The sequence below is a fragment of the Crinia signifera genome, chromosome 12 (assembly GCF_055691185.1).
Source record: "Crinia signifera chromosome 12, ASM5569118v1, whole genome shotgun sequence".
Taxonomy (NCBI): Eukaryota; Metazoa; Chordata; class Amphibia; order Anura; family Myobatrachidae; genus Crinia; species Crinia signifera.
Window position 1 is genome coordinate 45,691,576 of NC_139228.1, and position 18,982 is coordinate 45,710,557.

General features: G+C 43.7%; 1 protein-coding gene across 8 annotated transcripts in view; it reads right to left on the reverse strand.

The window, feature by feature from the left end:
* FUT8 (fucosyltransferase 8) overlaps positions 1–18,982 on the reverse strand; it is a 315,179-nt gene that overhangs the window by 11,832 nt on the left and 284,365 nt on the right. For all 8 annotated transcript variants that reach the window (XM_083167148.1, XM_083167141.1, XM_083167143.1 and 5 more), the window contains one exon: positions 5,609–5,759. In XM_083167148.1, the coding sequence (XP_083023274.1) occupies positions 5,609–5,759 (151 nt within the window). The remainder of the gene's footprint in view (positions 1–5,608; positions 5,760–18,982) is intronic.

Genomic DNA, 18,982 nt, shown 5'->3' on the forward strand with positions numbered 1-18,982 from the left:
ACCCTGTGTTACCCCCCTACACCCTGTGTGTCACCACCTATACAGTTCCCTGCACCCTATGTCTCACCATCTATACAGTCCCCTCCTCCACCCTGTGTGCCCGCCACCTTAAGTCCCCTAGGGATACGGTCGAATGGTCGACCATAAGATGGTCGACTTACAGGAAGATTGACAGGGGTCTAGGTCAACATGGGTCAAGGTTGACAGGGGTCTAGGTCGACACATGTGTTAGGTCGACATGTGTTAGGTATTTCAATAGGTACGAACAGTGCCTTCTAGAGCAAAGTGACGTAAAGAAAGTGCTCTGTGCAAAAATAAAACTTTAAAGGCTTAACTTAATGTGCACGTACAGCAGCGTGTATTGGGTAATCCCCTGATGGTGTGTTATTAGATTGGGGATAGTAAATTTGTGTAAAAACCCTGAATGCCCGACATTGCAAAAAGCAATAGAAATAGGCATAGCAGAAAGGGGACATTTTTAACATATTACATTTTCCTGATCCGCTGATGGATTGAGAATTGTCGCATCCGGTCAGCAGATTGGAGGTGTATGGAGCCCTTTAGATTTTGTAAGATCATCAGACTTATAAATCCATGAGGTAGAACCAGGGCCGGATTTGTCACTAGGCCCGTGAGGCACGGGCCTAGGGGCGGCACCTGATATGGGCGGCAGCTGTCAGTCACCCTCTTCATTTTTCCGCGGGAGGCGGAAGCAGTGGGCAAAGCGCTGCTGTTGTAGCTGTCGGAGGAAGGAAACAGGTGCTGCTGCCGGAGGATGACTGCTGGCACTGCTGTGGGAGGAGGGGACCTCAGCAGTTATGCGGTAGGAGCGTATCCAATTTGGCCGGTGTTAGCAGGGGACAAGCACTGCTGCTACGGAGGGGACCGGCGCGGCTGCAGGAGCAAGAGACCCAGCACAGCTGGCAATAGCAGGGGGGGCATGGGAAGCTACGCCCGGTGCCACCATCCCACCTCCGCCCGGAAGCTAACTTTCCTCTCCCCCATCCTCACACGTTCATCATGCTGCGGCTCCTCTCTCCTGTCCCCGCTGAGGCCAGCCATTAAGTTATGGCTTCTCTCGTCCCTGCTGAGCCACCCTCTAGTTGGCAGCAGCTCTGAGCAGGAAAGCCACTTCTCATCTGCCACCTCTGCGCAGAGTCGCAGACCAGCAGCAACTGCAAGCTCCCTGCTGCCAGCAGAGCAGTGGCACCAGCATAGACAAGGAACCAATGGCAGCAATGCACCCCTCTCTCCTTCCCTCCCATCTTCAGCAGCAACAGTGGCAGCGAACGGATACCTTATGCCCTGCTGCAAAAATGTGAGCATTACTGTAAGGGACACTACTGGTGGCATTGTGTGTAACAGACACTACTGGGGCTTTGTGTAAGGGGCACTAATGGGAGCAATAACTATATGCAGGAGTACTGCAGGGCATTACATGTAGCATAATGTGTAATGGGCAGTACAGTTTGCAGCATAATATGTAATGGGCATTACAGTGTGTAGTGTAATGGGCATTACGGTGTTTAGCGTAATATGTAATGGGTATTACAGTGTGTAGCATAATATGTCATGGGCCTTATGGTGTGTGGCATAATGGACATTATGGTGGGTGACAATGTGTAATGGGCATTACGGTGCGTGTGAATGTGTATTGGACATTTAATGGTGTGTGAATGTGTAAAGGGCACTACAGTGTGCAGCATAATGTGTAATGGACTTTACATTTGAAGTAAACAAAACAAAACGAGACTGCATTTTTTTGTGTGTGTTTGGGGGGCTAAACCATATTTTTGCACCTGGGCCCACAACTCACTTATTCCGCCTCTGGTGTCATATTTATGCAGGATGGGGGCACGTACATCCGTTATCCTGCATAGTCCCACCCGCTAACCATGCCAAAGTACAGGGGGGGGGGCCTAAAAATGTTGTGCCTGGGGGCGGCTTGGCCCCCAAATCCACCCCTGGGTAGAAGGGGTATGTGAAAATACAAAAAGCAAGAATTAAACAGTTGTGTGTAGTGTTAAGACCTTTTTGCATTACAATCAGCTTGTATAAGTCTTGGATTTTATCCTACAAATATATACCCATATCATTGCTTTAAAGACTTAAAAAGGCATATTAACACAGACATATTATTCAATGCTCTGACAGCGAGCTATGATGGTGAGCAGTGCTGATAGCTCGCTGTCAGAGTATTCAACTCCCTCCCCTTCACTCGCCATTTCCACCTCCCTGGTTCCCATCGGCGAGGTGGAAACGGCGAGTGTGGCCATTAAAATAGCGGGGCTCGCCACAAAATGCAGCGGGCTCCCTGCCTTTGCGGTGAACTTTGCCGTTTAAGGGGATCCTTGCCATCCTCTCACAGTGAGGATTTCTCCCTTATATTGAATACAGCGAGGTTGTTTAACGACGAGGATGGCGTTTCCTCGCCGAAAATAAGCCATTATCCCCATAGAAAACACCCACCGCCGTGACATTTAATACCGCCCATTGTATCAAACTTACAATATAAAAGAGATATATTCTAACATTCTGTTCAATGTTTGGAATTGGGATAGCATTAGCTAAGGTTTACACGTTATATATGTAATTTTGCACTAGAAGGTACTGTTCATTCCTTATGGCAAAACCAAATCCATGAGCAGAAAAATGGGGCTACTGCATCCGAAAACAGTTTTCACTGAACCTGTGTGTTGTTTTTTTTTAAAAGTAAATGTATTTTCTTTGGACGAATAAAATTGGAAAAAAACATTGGTGAATTATAAGGAAAATCGCAAAAAAAATGTTTTTTTCTAAACTGTTTTTTCCAGAGATAAGTGGACACTTTCCTTGGTGATTACTCCCGATTCACTGTGATGTGAATGTTATTCGCATTTAAGTTAAGCAATTCCACTTGGCATTGTAGTTCACTGCCAGTAATTAAATAATGGGTTAAAATCCCACTGAGAAAATGTAACATACTAGTAGCTGCCAAGAAAAATGCCATTTGTCTGTGTAATTACATTTAACAATGCATATCTGACAGAGTATTTGGGAACAACGGAGTGTACTCATTGCAATGTGCTGCACGCTGATTTATTTTGTATTGTGCTACATCAGCATTTTCTGCAGAGCAATTACATCTAGTCTTGGCTTCCAATGTCCTATCTAACTTGTCTGTGGAAGGATCTGTGCACACCTACTTAATAGAGGTGCAATAGAAAGAACAGAGTTCTGGACTGAGGTCCTTAACATATTTTACCTAATCAATTGCAGATAAAAGGGCGTAACTGGCAATTTAAGAGAAATTACGAGAGACACTTAAATAACTTCAAGAGATATTTTTATTGTCTTATTGACTGGAGGCAGAGTTGTGCATGTTGAAGACAGAGCACTTTCAGGCTTGTACGTGTCTATCTGTGTACAGGTTAGCCCAATGTAGTCTATAAGGCTGGATAGAACTAAACCAAAAACAGTAAGGTTTGCTCAGCCTACGCAGCATGCATAACATTGTCCCTGAAGCTTGATTTCTTAGTCAGAAACACATTGAATTTATACAATTTTCTATTATATGAACATATGACCAGATAATATCTTGTATAACTGTTCCACCAATACATTCTTGTGCACCTCGTGCAGAAAGAAAAGACTACCTGTTTTTTTCAGGGAAGCTAAGCGACCAACAAAAAACCCATAAGGCTCACAACAGGACAAACCAGAGGTGGATTTAGACTCATGGGGCCCTAGGCAATATACCGGTTTGGGGCCCTCCTACCTTAAACAATCCATAGCACTATATTATTTCTGCTGATTCCAGCCTGCATGCATAGAGGACTTTGGCGCGTGCACAGTCGACCGATAAATGCTCATTTGCGTGAACATCAGAATTGCATACAAGCCTGAATCCGGATCTAGGTCTTTTGGAAGTAGGCTTAATGGTACTTGTGGAGTATCATGGCTCCCACAATGTGCATCGTATGCTAAAAAATCGCGTTGCATGCGATGCGATGCGTTCGCATGCGATTTTGCACTGAAATGCATGGAAATGTTTTGCAAACATGTTAAATGCCCCCAAATGTCATTTTTCAGAGTGTACCACCCCCACTATCAACGCCAACCCGAAGTGTGGCGATCGCAGCGAGCCCGCGAGGGGCGGCGGTACGCGTCCTACGACCTTTTCATACCCCCACTATCCACGTCGGCGTGGAGTTGAGAATCGAAGCGTGGCGAGCCCCGCGAGGGGACGCGGATACCTTCACAGGTATCCGCGTTCCCTCGCGGGCTTCACAGGTGTCCGCGTCCCCTCGCCACGCTTCGGGCTCGGTGGCTCGCTGCGCTCGCCACACTTTCTATTCTCAACTCCACGCCGACGTGGATAGTGGGGGTAAGAAAAGGTTGTAGGACGCGTACCGCCGCCCCTCGTGGGCTCGCTGCGCTCGCCACGCTTCGGATTGGCGCTGATAGTGGGGGTGGTACACTCTGAAAAATGACATTTGGGGGCATTTAACATGTTTGCAACACATTTCCATGCATTTGGATGCATTTCAGTGCAAAAACGCATGCGATCGCATCGCATGCTATTTGATTGCATGCGATTTTTGCTAAAAATAGCTAAAAACTGTAAAAATCGCATCTCATCGCTTGCCATCTCATGCCACTACATATGGCATGCGATGGGAGCCGTGATACTCCACAAGTACCGGCTTAACACCTGTGTCACATTTAAAGTAAACTGAATGCCCACATACAGTGGATGAGACCAAGTTGTTTGTCCAAACATTTTTTTATCCCATGAAAGAACATCAAAGGGACTTTAGGAGTGTGGACTGGTCCATCACGCAATGCTCCCTGTGGCAATGTTTTTGGATAGCTAGGATATCTTTATGGGGCCCCTGGGACCTACTGGGCCCTAGGCAGGTGCCTAGGTTGCCTTGCAGAAAATCTGCATCTGGGAAAAGCCACCATCTTCATCTGATGACAAATTCAGAGACTGATCAACTCAACAGAAGCAAGAGGCTCAAAAGGAGGTTTTTGCAATGCTCCACCAAATTAAATTCCCAAGTTGCCATAAGGGAGATGAACACAAAAAAAAGAATGTGAACCTTGGTGATAGGACAAATTAATCTAAATTAAAATAGACATGAAATCTGTATGTTTAATAAAACCAAGTTTAAGCCTTTCCTCCTTCTGTCCTGTAAAAGCACAAGAGGTGTGTTAAATTATTAAAGAGAGAAACAGATCTGTGTTGCTGTGCTATCTTTTGCCAGGGATTTCTAAAAGGGAGATAATGAGAGTTATCAGCAGTGAGCAGCTATAGCAAATCACTGCCCTTGCAAATACAGTCTTTAGTGGCACCCCTGGCAGAATGTAAAGAATCTGGTGAGATAAAATGTACAATGCAGGACAGTGGGAGATTTTTGACTTGAATGGGACCCTCTTGCAGGATCAGGGAGTGTAGGCAACTATGAGCTAACTTTTATAGGAGACATAAAATATACGAGAGCGAGAGAGAGAGAGAAAGAGAGAGAGAGAGATGGTTTTGAGGGGCCTATATAGGAAGCATTGAATAAAATCATCTATACATGCATTTTTTTTCTTTAACTAAATTCACAGTAACAGAACACACCTGGGAGGAGAATGTGCACACAAGAAAGTCCGCCTGTGATAAGAAGTGGATATCGAGAATAACTCCTCTTAAGGAATTTTCAGTGTACCGATTATGCAAACCAGCTGACCAGGATATGGAATTGTCACTAATAAACTCATACTGTGGGTACCTGCATAAAAAAACAACAACAATGCAACAAAAATGTTAAATCAAACAAAAATTCATTGATTACAAAAGTGATACAACCACTCCCGTGTGTAAAGAATGCATTAGAATGCAGACTTTTGAAATAGTTTTTCCAGTGTTTTAAGATGAAACTGTAGTTCCTTATTTTCTAAATAGCTAAAAACAACTGTACCTGAAGTTTCACAGCAATGTTGGCATGCAAAGGGTTAAAAGGGTTGATACAATAATCAAAGGTGATTTCATAGGAATGCATAGTAAAAGGGGATATTGGTCATTAGGTCTACACTAACTAGGTCGACAAGCATTGGGTCGACACCCCTAGGTCGACAGGCAACAATGTCGACATGAGTTTAGGTCAACATGGGTCAATGCCGACATGTGTCTAGGTCGACAAGTCATTAGGTCGATATGGGGGTTTTCAGTGTTTTTTGAGCAGACATGTGCCGACAGGTGGTATTTCATGCCCTACCAACCACTAGGGCGTGGAGAATAAAATAGTGTGCTGAACCGTAGGATCCGGAGCACCTCAAACTGTCCATGTCGACTGTGTTGACATTCGGGTAAAAAAACAGTGAAAAACCCCATGTTGACCTTTTGACTGTCGACCTTGCTTGTGTCGACCTAATGTCCTGTCGACCTAGTTGGTGTAGACTTAACAACCCACACCCAGAAAAATACACAAATTAGGGCCTAATGTACAGTAAGTGCGGCATGGCTCCTATTTTAATAAACCCTCAGTTACTTGAAAATTTTTTCAAATGCAAGTACTTCCTCAGTAACCACTTTGATGTTAAGAAACACATAAGAACAAGGCTGGCACTATCAAAAGGCATACATTGCCAAAGGTTTGGGGGCACCAAAACACACTGAGTGGCTACGTGTAACATATACTGTACAGTGATTTCAAATGACACTGCATTACACCCACATAGAGCGCTGGGCACAGACATGAAGGGGAAGCAGCCAACAGATATTTTCAGGCAAATCTGCTGGCTGCTACTGACACATTCCAAGGCTCTGGATGGTATTTCCACTCCTGCCTATCAGGTTAAATGTCGTTTGTCTTGTTACGTCTGATTCGTGTATGTAATATTATGAAGTGCACTTTAAATGATATAATAATTTATGAATTATTTTTAATAAATTGATATATATATGGTCAAGTACTGGTATTGAATAAATTATTCTACTGAGCACAGCTGCGCCTCTAATTAGTGAGCAGATGCCACAGACACTATATACATACCAGTTTGTCTAGATTGAGGTACACATCCTCTTATAAGGGCTGAAACAGTGGTCAGTTATTATGGAGAGAGGGTGGCGTGCATGGACACTGCATCAGTTACATGCTTATAAATACTGAGCAGAGCCCAAACCATAGTACTTGCATGGCAGCTAGCCTTTATATATCAACAAGATATAATTTCTTTATCCAAAGTGATAGGAATACTTGTATAAGATAACCTACAGAGATTCTATCAGTAGGGTCACATTTTTGGTTTAACGAAAGCGCTATATTTCATTGCACTGTCCATCAAACTAAACCTACTGCTTCATAATCAACATAAAACTCGGGTGTGGATCATTGGGGCGACCAAAAATACTGTAGGTCAACCACATATGGTCAACATGTACTGGGTCAACTGGGTCACAAGTTTGACAGGGTCGATAAGTACAAAAGGTCACAGTGAAAATTATTTAAACCACATATAAAACAAAACAAATTAGTGAAAATGTTTTCCCACGCAAGATTTTCTCCCATGCTTCCTGTAGGTTATCATTCCCGTGATGTGGCATATCTATAATGGGTGCAGTGTGCATGGTGCACACAGGCCCCTGAGTCCCAGGGGGACTCACACCATGCACACTGCACCCTTTTTGAAAATACTTATCCTCCAGAGTCCCACAGCAGGAGCACTGCATATCAGTGGAAAAATGGCATGGCACAGCCATTTTTCCTACGATCTGCACATGAGCAGTGGAGTTTGAGTGCTCAGACTCCACAACGGAGGATCTTGAATGCGAAGTAGGGTCTAAGCATTAGAGCAGTCAGACCCTACTGCTCCCAGCTTCGCTCCCTAGAGAGAGGAGGGGGCTGCACACAGGCCTCCTACTCTCTAAAGAGACCATCACAAACATAACCCACATGGATGCTAAATGTTGAAAAAGTTTTTAAAAATTGTGCCACCCATACTTGTGTCGACCTTTTCAACATGTAGACTTTTACATGCGGACATTTTATACCTATTGACATAATGCATGTTGACCATATGGGCCTGTTAACTGTCGACCTATAATTTGGAACCCATAAAATTCACCCTTTATGTGCGGAGACAAATGAGGAAGTGCGTACGTGATCTTTTGGGCCAAAATTTAGGGTAACGGTGGTGTGGGGTGCGGTGCCCCTGGACTGGCTTGGCTGGGTGGCTTTAGTGCAGCATGCCCTTACATTCTATTAACACTTTTCCCTCACTAACACTATCTCTCTCTTATTTGAATTGCATTCCATTTTGTATTTTCTCTCTCTCTTTATATATAGCTTCGGCTTCCTATCACTAATTATTAATACTATAGTATCTCACTGGCGTGCTGCACTGGGCTTCCTAGCTTATGGAAGTTTTTGGGGTGCCGCACCCTGCACCTAGATATAGCGCTAGGGACCCCCAATATACAGAGAAGCCTTGACGTGGCTTGGGGGAATATCATCCACCTGCGCAGGTATATGTAACCAATATCTCTGAATTCTATTATCATGTAGTATTCAAGATTGGTTACTAATACCACTCAGTGTGCTGGGGGAACCAATGTCTTGTTACTTACTCAGTATTAACCCCTCCCTTGCATGCACCTGAATAGTATTACTAAACTAATATGAGCATCTACCACTATCTGTATGTATACTGTTAGGGAGTTTCCAAGGACTTGAGTTGGGAAACACAGCCCAAGAGATATGAGATGTACATATCACCCCTAGCAAGATAGCTTGTGTGTTCCTACTATAGCTAGGTCATTTGTAATACTCACTCTAAGTAATTGACTGCGTAAGGGGGAGGACCAATGAGAGAAGATAGGGGTAACCTAACTCCTTTATCAATCTTCACATTAGTATTGGGCTGATACGTACTATATTCTCATTGTTAAGAGACAAAATAGTTAACACGTATTAAACAAATATGGACCTTGTGGCCACAACAAATCTGTATAAATTCTTAGAAATCTTTAAGTCCCATATTAGGTTCAACACCGGTAATTCTAACAACATATTGAACCACCTCCCCCCCCCCACACACACAAAACACTATTGTAGTTTGTATATTATAATGCAGTCATTCACATTTTGTACCCACAATTCTAATGATAAATAAATGAGCAAGGAACTAGAGAAAAATTAAATAAGGATAATAAATGCGTACTAAGTAAAAAATAATTAAAAAATAAAAGGGGAAAAAATTACAAAGATGGTTCTTCATATATGAGTCCTGACTGTCACAAGACTAGCTTAGTTTAAGAGAGAATGATTAATGGTTTGAATCAGACATATTTGGTATGTGCTGTAATTAAAATGTATAATGCTTGAAATTGGTGTATAACTACCAAAATATTTAGTAAAGCATATTGTCAATGTTAATTTAATTTTCTCTGAAAATCTGAAACCGCTTTTCTGAAAACACTGCATTATTTATTATACAATAATATTGAAATGGAAACCTAAAAATTTTAAAAATAAAAACTTTATTGAGTACAGAATGAATATCCTCATTTCTATGAAAGGATGCAGTACAGTATATGCCTTTTATACAGTGGTCTATCACGTACAGTATGCATATTTCCTATCATTATCTTACAGTGAATAGGAGAAGTCTAGCTAATCATAAACGAGACTAATTCTACAAGAATTATATTGTAATATATCTGGAGTCACTTGTGGACTGGAACATATTTGCAGCCTCCGTGTTTGCCATTTTTATTCCAGCAGATAATTCATGAGACCAATTGTAATCTCCATCAGGCCACTTCCTATGTAATTATTACAGGATTTCCCTCTGCTTGCATTAACAATTTTAATGAGAAGTGAATTTATAACACTAAGAATTTAACATTCCCTTGGTTTCTATGTTTATGTACTCTCTAGGTTTGTCACATTAACATAAACAGCTTTTGCACATAACAGTCTTCAATAAATCATCAAGCATGTGTTCTGGATATTCAAGCCAATTATTTATATATTAGCCTATCCATATAGGGTGCATATTAAAGCCACAACAAAGGACTCTGGAAAGAATTCTGTCTGGGCAGTTATCAAAACCACAATTTAACCTCAAATAATCTGGAATAGATGGTGCTTTTTATGAACATGATAATAACCTGCCCTTAGATACCTAACAGTCCTGGTCACTTTCAGAAATTATAGTCCTCCTAATAAACAAAAACTTAATACAACAGTAGGGATGGACATTGACCGGCTAAATTAGTGCTGGCCAATCCGGTCCTCGAGCTCTACTTAAAGTTCACGTTTGGTCAGACCCTCAGACTTGGAAATCTAAACCATTTTCCTGGTTTGGCAGACTGGGGATATTTCAAATAACTCCCTCCCCAAATTCTCTATCTCCTCCAGACTCTTCCAATTAAAAACCCCCCAAGTGGTTCAGAGATGTTCAGATATTGATTAGAGACGTCTGGGGCGGAAAACGGCCACGACTAAAAATTCCATATTACAGAGACAGAAAAATGCAGGGGTGCTTGTCTCCCAGACATTCAGGGATACTATCAGGCTTGTCTTCTGAATAGAATATTAGATTGGTCTAGGATGCACACCATTAAACTGTGGATTCAAATAGAAGGTCACAACTTGCACTCTCCCATTAATGTTGTCCCATGGCTCTTATCTCCTTAGCTTTATCCCTCGATCTCCTCACTCTCAGGGGTAGATTTATTAAGCTCGGTGAAGTGATAAAGTGTCTAGTTTTTATCACCAGCCAATGGTTAGCCTTTAAAGGTTCCCTCACATATGGGATGATTCTGGAGTCTACCCCCCCCCCCCCCCATTTCACAGTTACACTTTGCTGTAGATTCTACATATATATATATATATATATATATATATATATATATATATATATACCGAAGGGAAACTTTACAAATATTCTGTTGTTATTTTTTTATTTAATTGGTTTGTCTTTAATGAAATACTGTATATTGGTTCGGACTCTCCCCTCTCCTCTCTAATCCATACTTTTCCTCACCACTTCCCCTCCTTTCCTTCCTTTCCGTTTCTCTGCACCTTTTTTTTTCTATTTCTTTCTCCTCTTCTTTTTTTTTTTTTTTTATTGTGTACATTTTTATTGAATTTTGTTACATACACCAACAAAGAAAACAAGCAAAACAAAAAGGAGAAACAAATACAGTTTGTTTTCAATGATAAACATCTCTGCAATATACTTTAGATATATACAATAAAGTAAAGAAGGAGCGCTCTCAGTGTGATCATTACAAGACTGATAAAGTCAACCATCGTAGTGATAAGTGAGAACAGTACAGGAAATATGTAGATGCAATTACAGCAAGGGTAAGGTACAATACATATGCTCATATCACATTATAAGGCAGTGTATACCCCTCATTGCGTCACAGTGCTCAAGGCCAGAGGGGAACCATTCCACCTGTCCCACTTGGCATGGTAGTTTAAAAGTTAACCTCTTGAGCGATACATAAATCTCTCATGACTGGAGACTTCACTGACTAATTTATTTAGTATTTATTAGCAGTTTCTTATATAGCGCACACAGATTCCACAGCGCTTTACAGAGAATATTTGACCATTCACATCAGTCCCTGCCCCAGTGGAGCTCACAATCTATATTCCCTACCACATGTACACGCAGACACAGACATTCTAGGGTTAATTTTTTGGGAGACAAACCTACCAGTATATTTTTGGTTTGTGGGAGGAAACCAGAGTACCCGGAGGAAACCCACGCAAGTACGGGGAGAATATACAAACTCTACACAGTTAGGGCCATGACCTCAGTGCTGTGAGGCAGTAATGTTAACCATTACACCATCCGTACTGCCCAATGACCGCCAGTAGTGAATGGAGGGGGGGTTGAAGACACAGCAAACCAATGACGTGCTATAATGACTTTGGCTAATATAGTGAGACGGAGCACGTACTTTTAAATTACAGGAGAGTGACTCTCCTTGATGTCAAGGCCAAACATGCAAAGGGCTGGTGTCATAGTCGGGAGAGTTGGCTCCATAAGTAAAACACCAGCCCATCCCTCCCCAAAAAGCAAACACCATAGGGCATACCCACACCATGTGCCACCTGCATCTTGGGCCCCACATCTAGTGCAGTCCGCAGTTGGTCAAAGACCCGTTTTGTAAAAGACCACAGGCGGTAAGTACGGTGTAAAATATAAAAGAATGTCTGTTGGTACCTTACGCTGGGGGTAGTAGACTTGATCAAACCCAAAATCTGTACCCACTGTTTCCTCAATTGGACCCAGGTCACACTCCCATTTGGTATTCAGGCTCTCTAAAGCAGAAGGGGATATACGCAAGCTAAGAGTGGCATATATGTTAGAGACTTGTTTGGTCTGGGCTAAAATTAGGACAAGGTTCTTGACTGGAGATGGCGAGATAGATGGCACGGACCCACCAAACTGTGAGTGGATTGCATGGCGTAACTGAAAATATCTAAAAAAAATTATTTACTGGAGGCCCAAAATTCTTCACATAATTGCTGACTTGTTTGTAACTAGCTGTGCAACTGAAGTAAGCCCCGCCCTCAGCCAAATATTGTTGTCTGACAAAGGCAGTAGTTCTTTAAATGCAGTGTTAAACCATATTGGGGCATCACCATGAATGCCGCTCCATTCAAAAAAAGAGTGGGACGTTTCCAAATGATCAAAACTTGCTTAAGAGAAGACAAGGTGAGTGGTGCGCTATCAACAGCTGCTGGCACTGGGTTGTCAAGCCCAAAATATTGTAGTGAAGAAAAAAGGAATGTGCCAGCGCTGGCTGAACAATTAGAAAGACCAGACGGTATCTCAAAAATGTATCAATTTATTTTAAACATATAAAAACAATAATCAAGAAAAATAATAAAACACACATTAGATAAAATGAAATATAAAATGAGCACAGGATGCTTTTTGCTAGTGAATTGTGGAGCTCCACAAGTGTGGAATTCTTGTGAAATGAAGTAATAGTTATATTACCATCTGTTGATCTCTGGTGTAAAGGTTGTGGGCACCAGGAAAAGTGATGTTGAAGTCCCATATGATGGTTCCCTAATGAGGGATGAAGCAGATCTCCCTATTTGGCGTCTTCTCCTTGATAATGGATATTAGGAATTAGGCTTGAATACCCAAATAAGTTGTAATCCAAATGAATTTAGGAGATGATGGACGTCTGTGGGAGAAGGGGCATCACTTGTAAAGATGAGATATGGTCTTTCTTTCAATAGCTCAACGCGTTTCCCCGGATGTTTACTGTCCGGCTTCCTCAGGAGCAAGTGTGAACACTAAATTCATTTGGATTACAACTTATTTGGGGATTCAAGCCTAATTCCTAATATCCATTATCAAGGAGAAGACGCCAAATAGGGAGATCTGCTTCATCCCTCATTAGGGAACCATCATATGGGACTTCAACATCACTTTTCCTGGTGCCCACAACCTTTACACCAGAGATCAACAGATGGTAATATAACTATTACTTCATTTCACAAGAATTCCACACTTGTGGAGCTCCGCAATTCACTAGCAAAAAGCATCCTGTGCTCATTTTATATTTCATTTTATCTAATGTGTGTTTTATTATTTTTCTTGATTATTGTTTTTATATGTTTAAAATAAATTGATACATTTTTGAGATACCGTCTGGTCTTTCTAATTGTTCAGCCAGCGCTGGCACATTCCTTTTTTCTTGCTTAAGAGAAGGGTGAAGGCCCCTAAAGGTTGAGCAGGATAAAAGGAAATGTAGTGGAGTTAGCGAACAATCTACCCTCTCAGCGAGAAAGGCAGAACCGAGCCAGCTAGATATATGCATCAGCTGGGTTGCAAAATAATATATACGTAAGTTAGGGAGGCCTAGACCCCACCGAGCCAGCTAGATATATGCATCAGCTGGGTTGCAAAATAAAATATATTAGGGAGGCCTAGACCCCCTGACACACTTAGCCCGCATCAAAGTCAGCAGGGCCACCCTAGGAGACCTACCCCCCCCCCCCAGATAAATGAGGAGAATATACTATTAACCTTAGCAAAAACCTTTTTTGTTAAATAGATAGGGGAGTGCTGCAGAAGGTACAAGTATTTGGGCTGCACAATCATTTTTAAAAGATTAATGCGACCAATCACAGTGAGGGGGAGCCTCCTCCACACCTGAATCTTTTTTTGTAGATCTGTTGTAACCGGATCTATATTATGATATACATATATATACACCCAAATATTTAAAGAGCAAGGTCCATTGAAGTGGGGATGCACTTGGTAGAGTATCCGGTATAACTCCCGTCATAGGGAAGATACTGGATTTATCCCAATTAATGAGAAGGCCCAAGAAAATACCAAATAAGTTAATGGATTTAAGCATTGCCTCTAGGGAGGGACCCACGTCCCTGAGGAACAGAATCAGGTCATCGGCGTATAGTGCAATAACATCAGCACGATCACCCATGGAAATTCCCCTAATATTTGGGTTATTGCGGATTATGCAGCTCTCTGGCTGAATGGCTAGGGCAAAAATGGCAGGGGAAAGTGGACAACCCTGTCTAGTCCCCCGACCCAGGGGAAAGTGTGAAGTGGTATACCCATTGATAGACAGTCTGGCCCAGGGACAGGAGTAGAGTAACTGTATCCAACATATAAAAATTGGGCCAAATTGAAATTTATGCAACACCTCCCAAAGATAAGGCCACTCAACTCCTTGGCCGCGTCTAAAGACACCACCACTGCTCTGGACCCAGCAGCATCACCCCGCTGCAAGTGACAGAACAATCTTCCTAAGTTCTGAACTGTCGACTTTCCAGGCATAAAGCCTGTTTGGTTGGGATGCACTATGGTATTTATAACAGAATTTAGGCGTTTTGCAAAAATCTTGGCCAGAAGTTTGATGGCAGTCATCAATAGCGAACTTAGAGGGTAGGAGTCGGGAGTGGTGGGGTCCTTGCCCGGTTTAGGAGCACCACTATAATAGCTTCCATCATGGTAGGGGGAAAACTATTGTTTTTGAATAGTGCATTAAATAAATTCAATAAATAGGGAACAAAGTAATCTCTGCATTTTTTTATAAACCTCGATGGGAATACCATCACTTCCATTAGGGAAGGAGGCTATGGCTGTCTCCACCTCTACGGTTGTAATACTCGATTCCAGGTAAGTTATCACTGAGGGAGACAAGCTGTGGAGTGGGACATTGGTCACATATTCCTGCAACTGCCTTGGTGAATAGGAAACCCTGGAAGCATATAGTGAAGTGTAAAATGAGTAAAACATCTGTGCAATGTCTGGGGTGGAGTATTGTAGGGAGCCACTGGAGTTATGAATTTGATGGATAGCGCCACCACCATGATCCTCTCTGGCCAGAAAGGCCAAGTAACTGCCCCCCACATCGGCCTGGGAGTACATGGAGTGATGAGTAAATAGTAACTTGCGCTTAGCCTTATCTATAAGACAGGCCGACCACTCCCCCCTCGCCAAATCCCAACTCAAACGGTCTGGCAGGGATCCGAAAAGTAAATATATAGCCTATCGCCTAGAGCATTCAGTCTCTAAGTGGGTCTCTTCCTCCCTGCCAGTCTGCTTAATACAAGTCACCAAGGCCTTAAAAGTATCGTGTTCCAACCCGGTGTCTAGACAAGAGGCGTTACAATCATGAAAATCCGTCCACTCAGCAACCGTAGCTTGGTCATCAGTAAATAAGGTTAGCCAGAATGGGTTAAGTTTCCACAGACGATTGTTATGGGGCATCTGACTATCTAGGGTGACCAATAAAGGGGAGTGATAGGAAATACCTCTCGACAGATAATTAATATTCAGAATTTTAGGGACTAGGTTGGAGGACACCAGCACCAAATCAACTCGTGAAGAGGTGTGAAAGCCGTCGGAGTGACAGGAGAACCAAGTGAAAGTTAACAGTTTTTTTAAAATAAGAAAAAAAGATACCCCTTTAGCAATGCCGGAGAAGGTGGAGTGATACATAGAGCCCACCCAAGGTTTTTTTAAGGACTAGGGTCTTGCCTCCAAAGAGATGCGTCTCCAAGAGGCATACAATATCTGCTCCATACTTCCACACCTGTGTGAGCACCAGGGTACGTTTAACATGGTCATTTAATCCCCTAACATTCCAACAGTCTGATGAAGCGTTAGCGAAACGGGCGTCTAAACCCCCTCCCCCGGATGCCGCATTCAGTACAAAGGCTGACACTCCCTTCCCACAGCCGCATGGAGCACAGCTCTCATCTTGCCTGAACACGCATTTCTGACAGGCAGACCTCCCGCTCCCCTAGCCACACAGTGACCAGCGGCTAACTCTGGCTTACAAGCGCCATTAGACTGACAGACGCTGTATCTCCAGAGCCGCACGGAAACTAGTTGGAAATCCCGGCTCAGCAGCGCTCCTAGCAAAGACACTACCGCATGGCTGATTAGAGCTTACTAGGAGTCTCTTTACCATCGGACAGCCCTCTCACCGCGCTACACACAGGAGCCTTCTTCACATACTGCTCACAGGAGATAAGTATACCGGCTGCTCCCAGGCTTACTATAACGATATTGACATCACTTTGCTAGTTATATAATTTTTTTCAGAATGTTTTGCAGTAGTTTATTAATATATTCAAGTAAGTGTCTCCACGTTTTCCCCTACATAGGGACAGAGACACAGACTGTTGCCCTGCTGATATACACCAAATCTTATATGGCAGGCTAGATAATGCATAATCTGTAACACTCAGGGCCGGCGCCACCACTAGGCAGGTCTAGGCATTTGCCTAGGGCGCCGGCCACTGGAGGGCGGTACTGAGCCACCGAGGAGAGCAAAACTAAAAAGCTGCAGCAGGCCAGGGTACCCAGGATGGAATCCAGCAGGGAGCAGGTGAGTTGTATGCCCCCCCCCCCCCACCCCCCACCAGGATCAGCATTAAACCCTGCAGTCAGCGGCAATCTCCGTGGACAGCAGACAATCCACGCAACCACCCGCTGATCCACACTCTGTGATGTCGCAGAGAGGTAACCTGCGGGGAGCGTCCGCACCCCTCTCTGCCGGCATCAGTGTTAAACCCGCTGTCCCCCGCGCTCGCACCCACACCCCCTGGAGCTCCGTTCTGGACAGTCAGAGCGGCAATCTCCGCTGCAGGCCCCCATGTGCTGGACAGGCAATCCACGGCAACCTGCGGGGAGCGCCCGCACCCTCCCTCCCCCATCCGAGTTGGTGAGCGGAGGGGAGAGGGAGGCGCACGAGTGGGGGGTGCCTGGGGCGCTGACAGGGCTGACACCGGCCCTGGTAACACTGTCACCCGGACAACTGGCTGGAGGCCGTGAACACAGGGAATGGAGCAGTAATGGTAATATATAACAGTAGCCTGGCAGCAGCACTTCACGCTGCAGAGGCTCAAGATGGCGGCAGGCGCTGCCCCCATATCTTACCTCAAGCGCAGGGCTTACCCTCCCCCCGCAGCCTCCCGGTCACTGCAGCCAGATGGAAGAGAGGACCGTCTACTCCCACCACCGCGGCTGCCAGAGAGGGATGTAGTCGGAGCCGCAGCAGCAGAAGGTCCCCAAGATGGCGCCCGCCAGCACACTACGCTCTAAGTTTTGGCGGCTGCTGCTGCATATGTGGGACGTGGCGAAGAGACACAGGCAGTGCGGGTGAAGCAGGAGAGACTCCGGATCATGGATGGTATGTGGAGAGGGGCAGAGGGTCCACGGTCCCTGGGGCAGGATAATTGAGCAGGATATCGGAGGAGCTCGCAATGTCAGGCCAAGCCACGCCCCCTCCTTTTTTTTATACGATTTGGTACTTATGTATTATCTGGGCGCCTGATTTTGTAATTGCATGCCACTACTTAAGGCATGCGATGCGATTTTTAATTGTAAAGACCCGATTTTTAATTGTATAGTCAACCATGGGTGATTTCATACCCCCACTATCCAACTACGCATCGAGCGCAGCGAGCCACCGAGCCCGAAGCGCGGCGAGCGCAGCGAGCCCCGCGAGGAGACACAGGTTACTTTACATGTACTCTGCGTCCGCTCGCCACGCTTCGGGCTCGGTGCGCTCGCCACGCTATATAAAATCAACTCCATGCGTAGTTGGATAGTGGGGGTATGAAATCACTCATGGGTGACTATACAAATAAAAATCGTGACTTTACAATGAAAAATCGCATCGCATGAATTGTATGCCACTATATTGCATGTGATGCGATGAAAAAAATCGCCAAGATATTACATAAGTACCTACGATTTATGTAGGACTTTATGACAATGTTGATGGTGTTATCTTACTGCACTGCAAATTTGTTTATTATGTCCTAAAAATATTTTCAATAAAAATATTTTGCTCTACAACTTCACGTTTTTCAGACCACCTAGCTGGTGCACAGGTGTTGACATTATTACTACACATATTTACACATGTGGTGCATTCATCTCCAACCGATGATTGTACAGATCCACAGATGGTATGGAAAATGTGAACAGTTGGTAAATATCAAGGGCCAGTTTATGGAGAACCACCATGAGATCTTTGTGGAAAGAAAAAAAAAGAGCGAATCAGCCATCACAACCTTTTCGCAGCAGACAGATCCAGATCTTAATTGCCCTAACTGTGAAGAACCCTTTCCTTTCCTTTACTGCATGTGAAATCTCCTTAACTCCAGCCTTAGGAGATGCCCACGTGTCCTGCCATAATAGGAACACACAAGCTATCTTGTGACATGTAAAGGATACTGTAGCTCGGGCTTTACAATTTCCAGTTGAGGAAAAACAACTCGGGACTAGATTTGTTTTTATTATTAATAATTACCAGTTATTTATATAGCACACACATATTCTATAGGGGCCCCTGAGTCCTCAGGGGCCCCAAAGTAATGCACCTGCTGTACCAATGGTAGTTCCTCCTCTGCTCTGAGCAAAGTGCAGTTGTTCTGCATCCATTTTATATAACATTTCTGCATTTTTCGCTGAACATTCTCTCTCA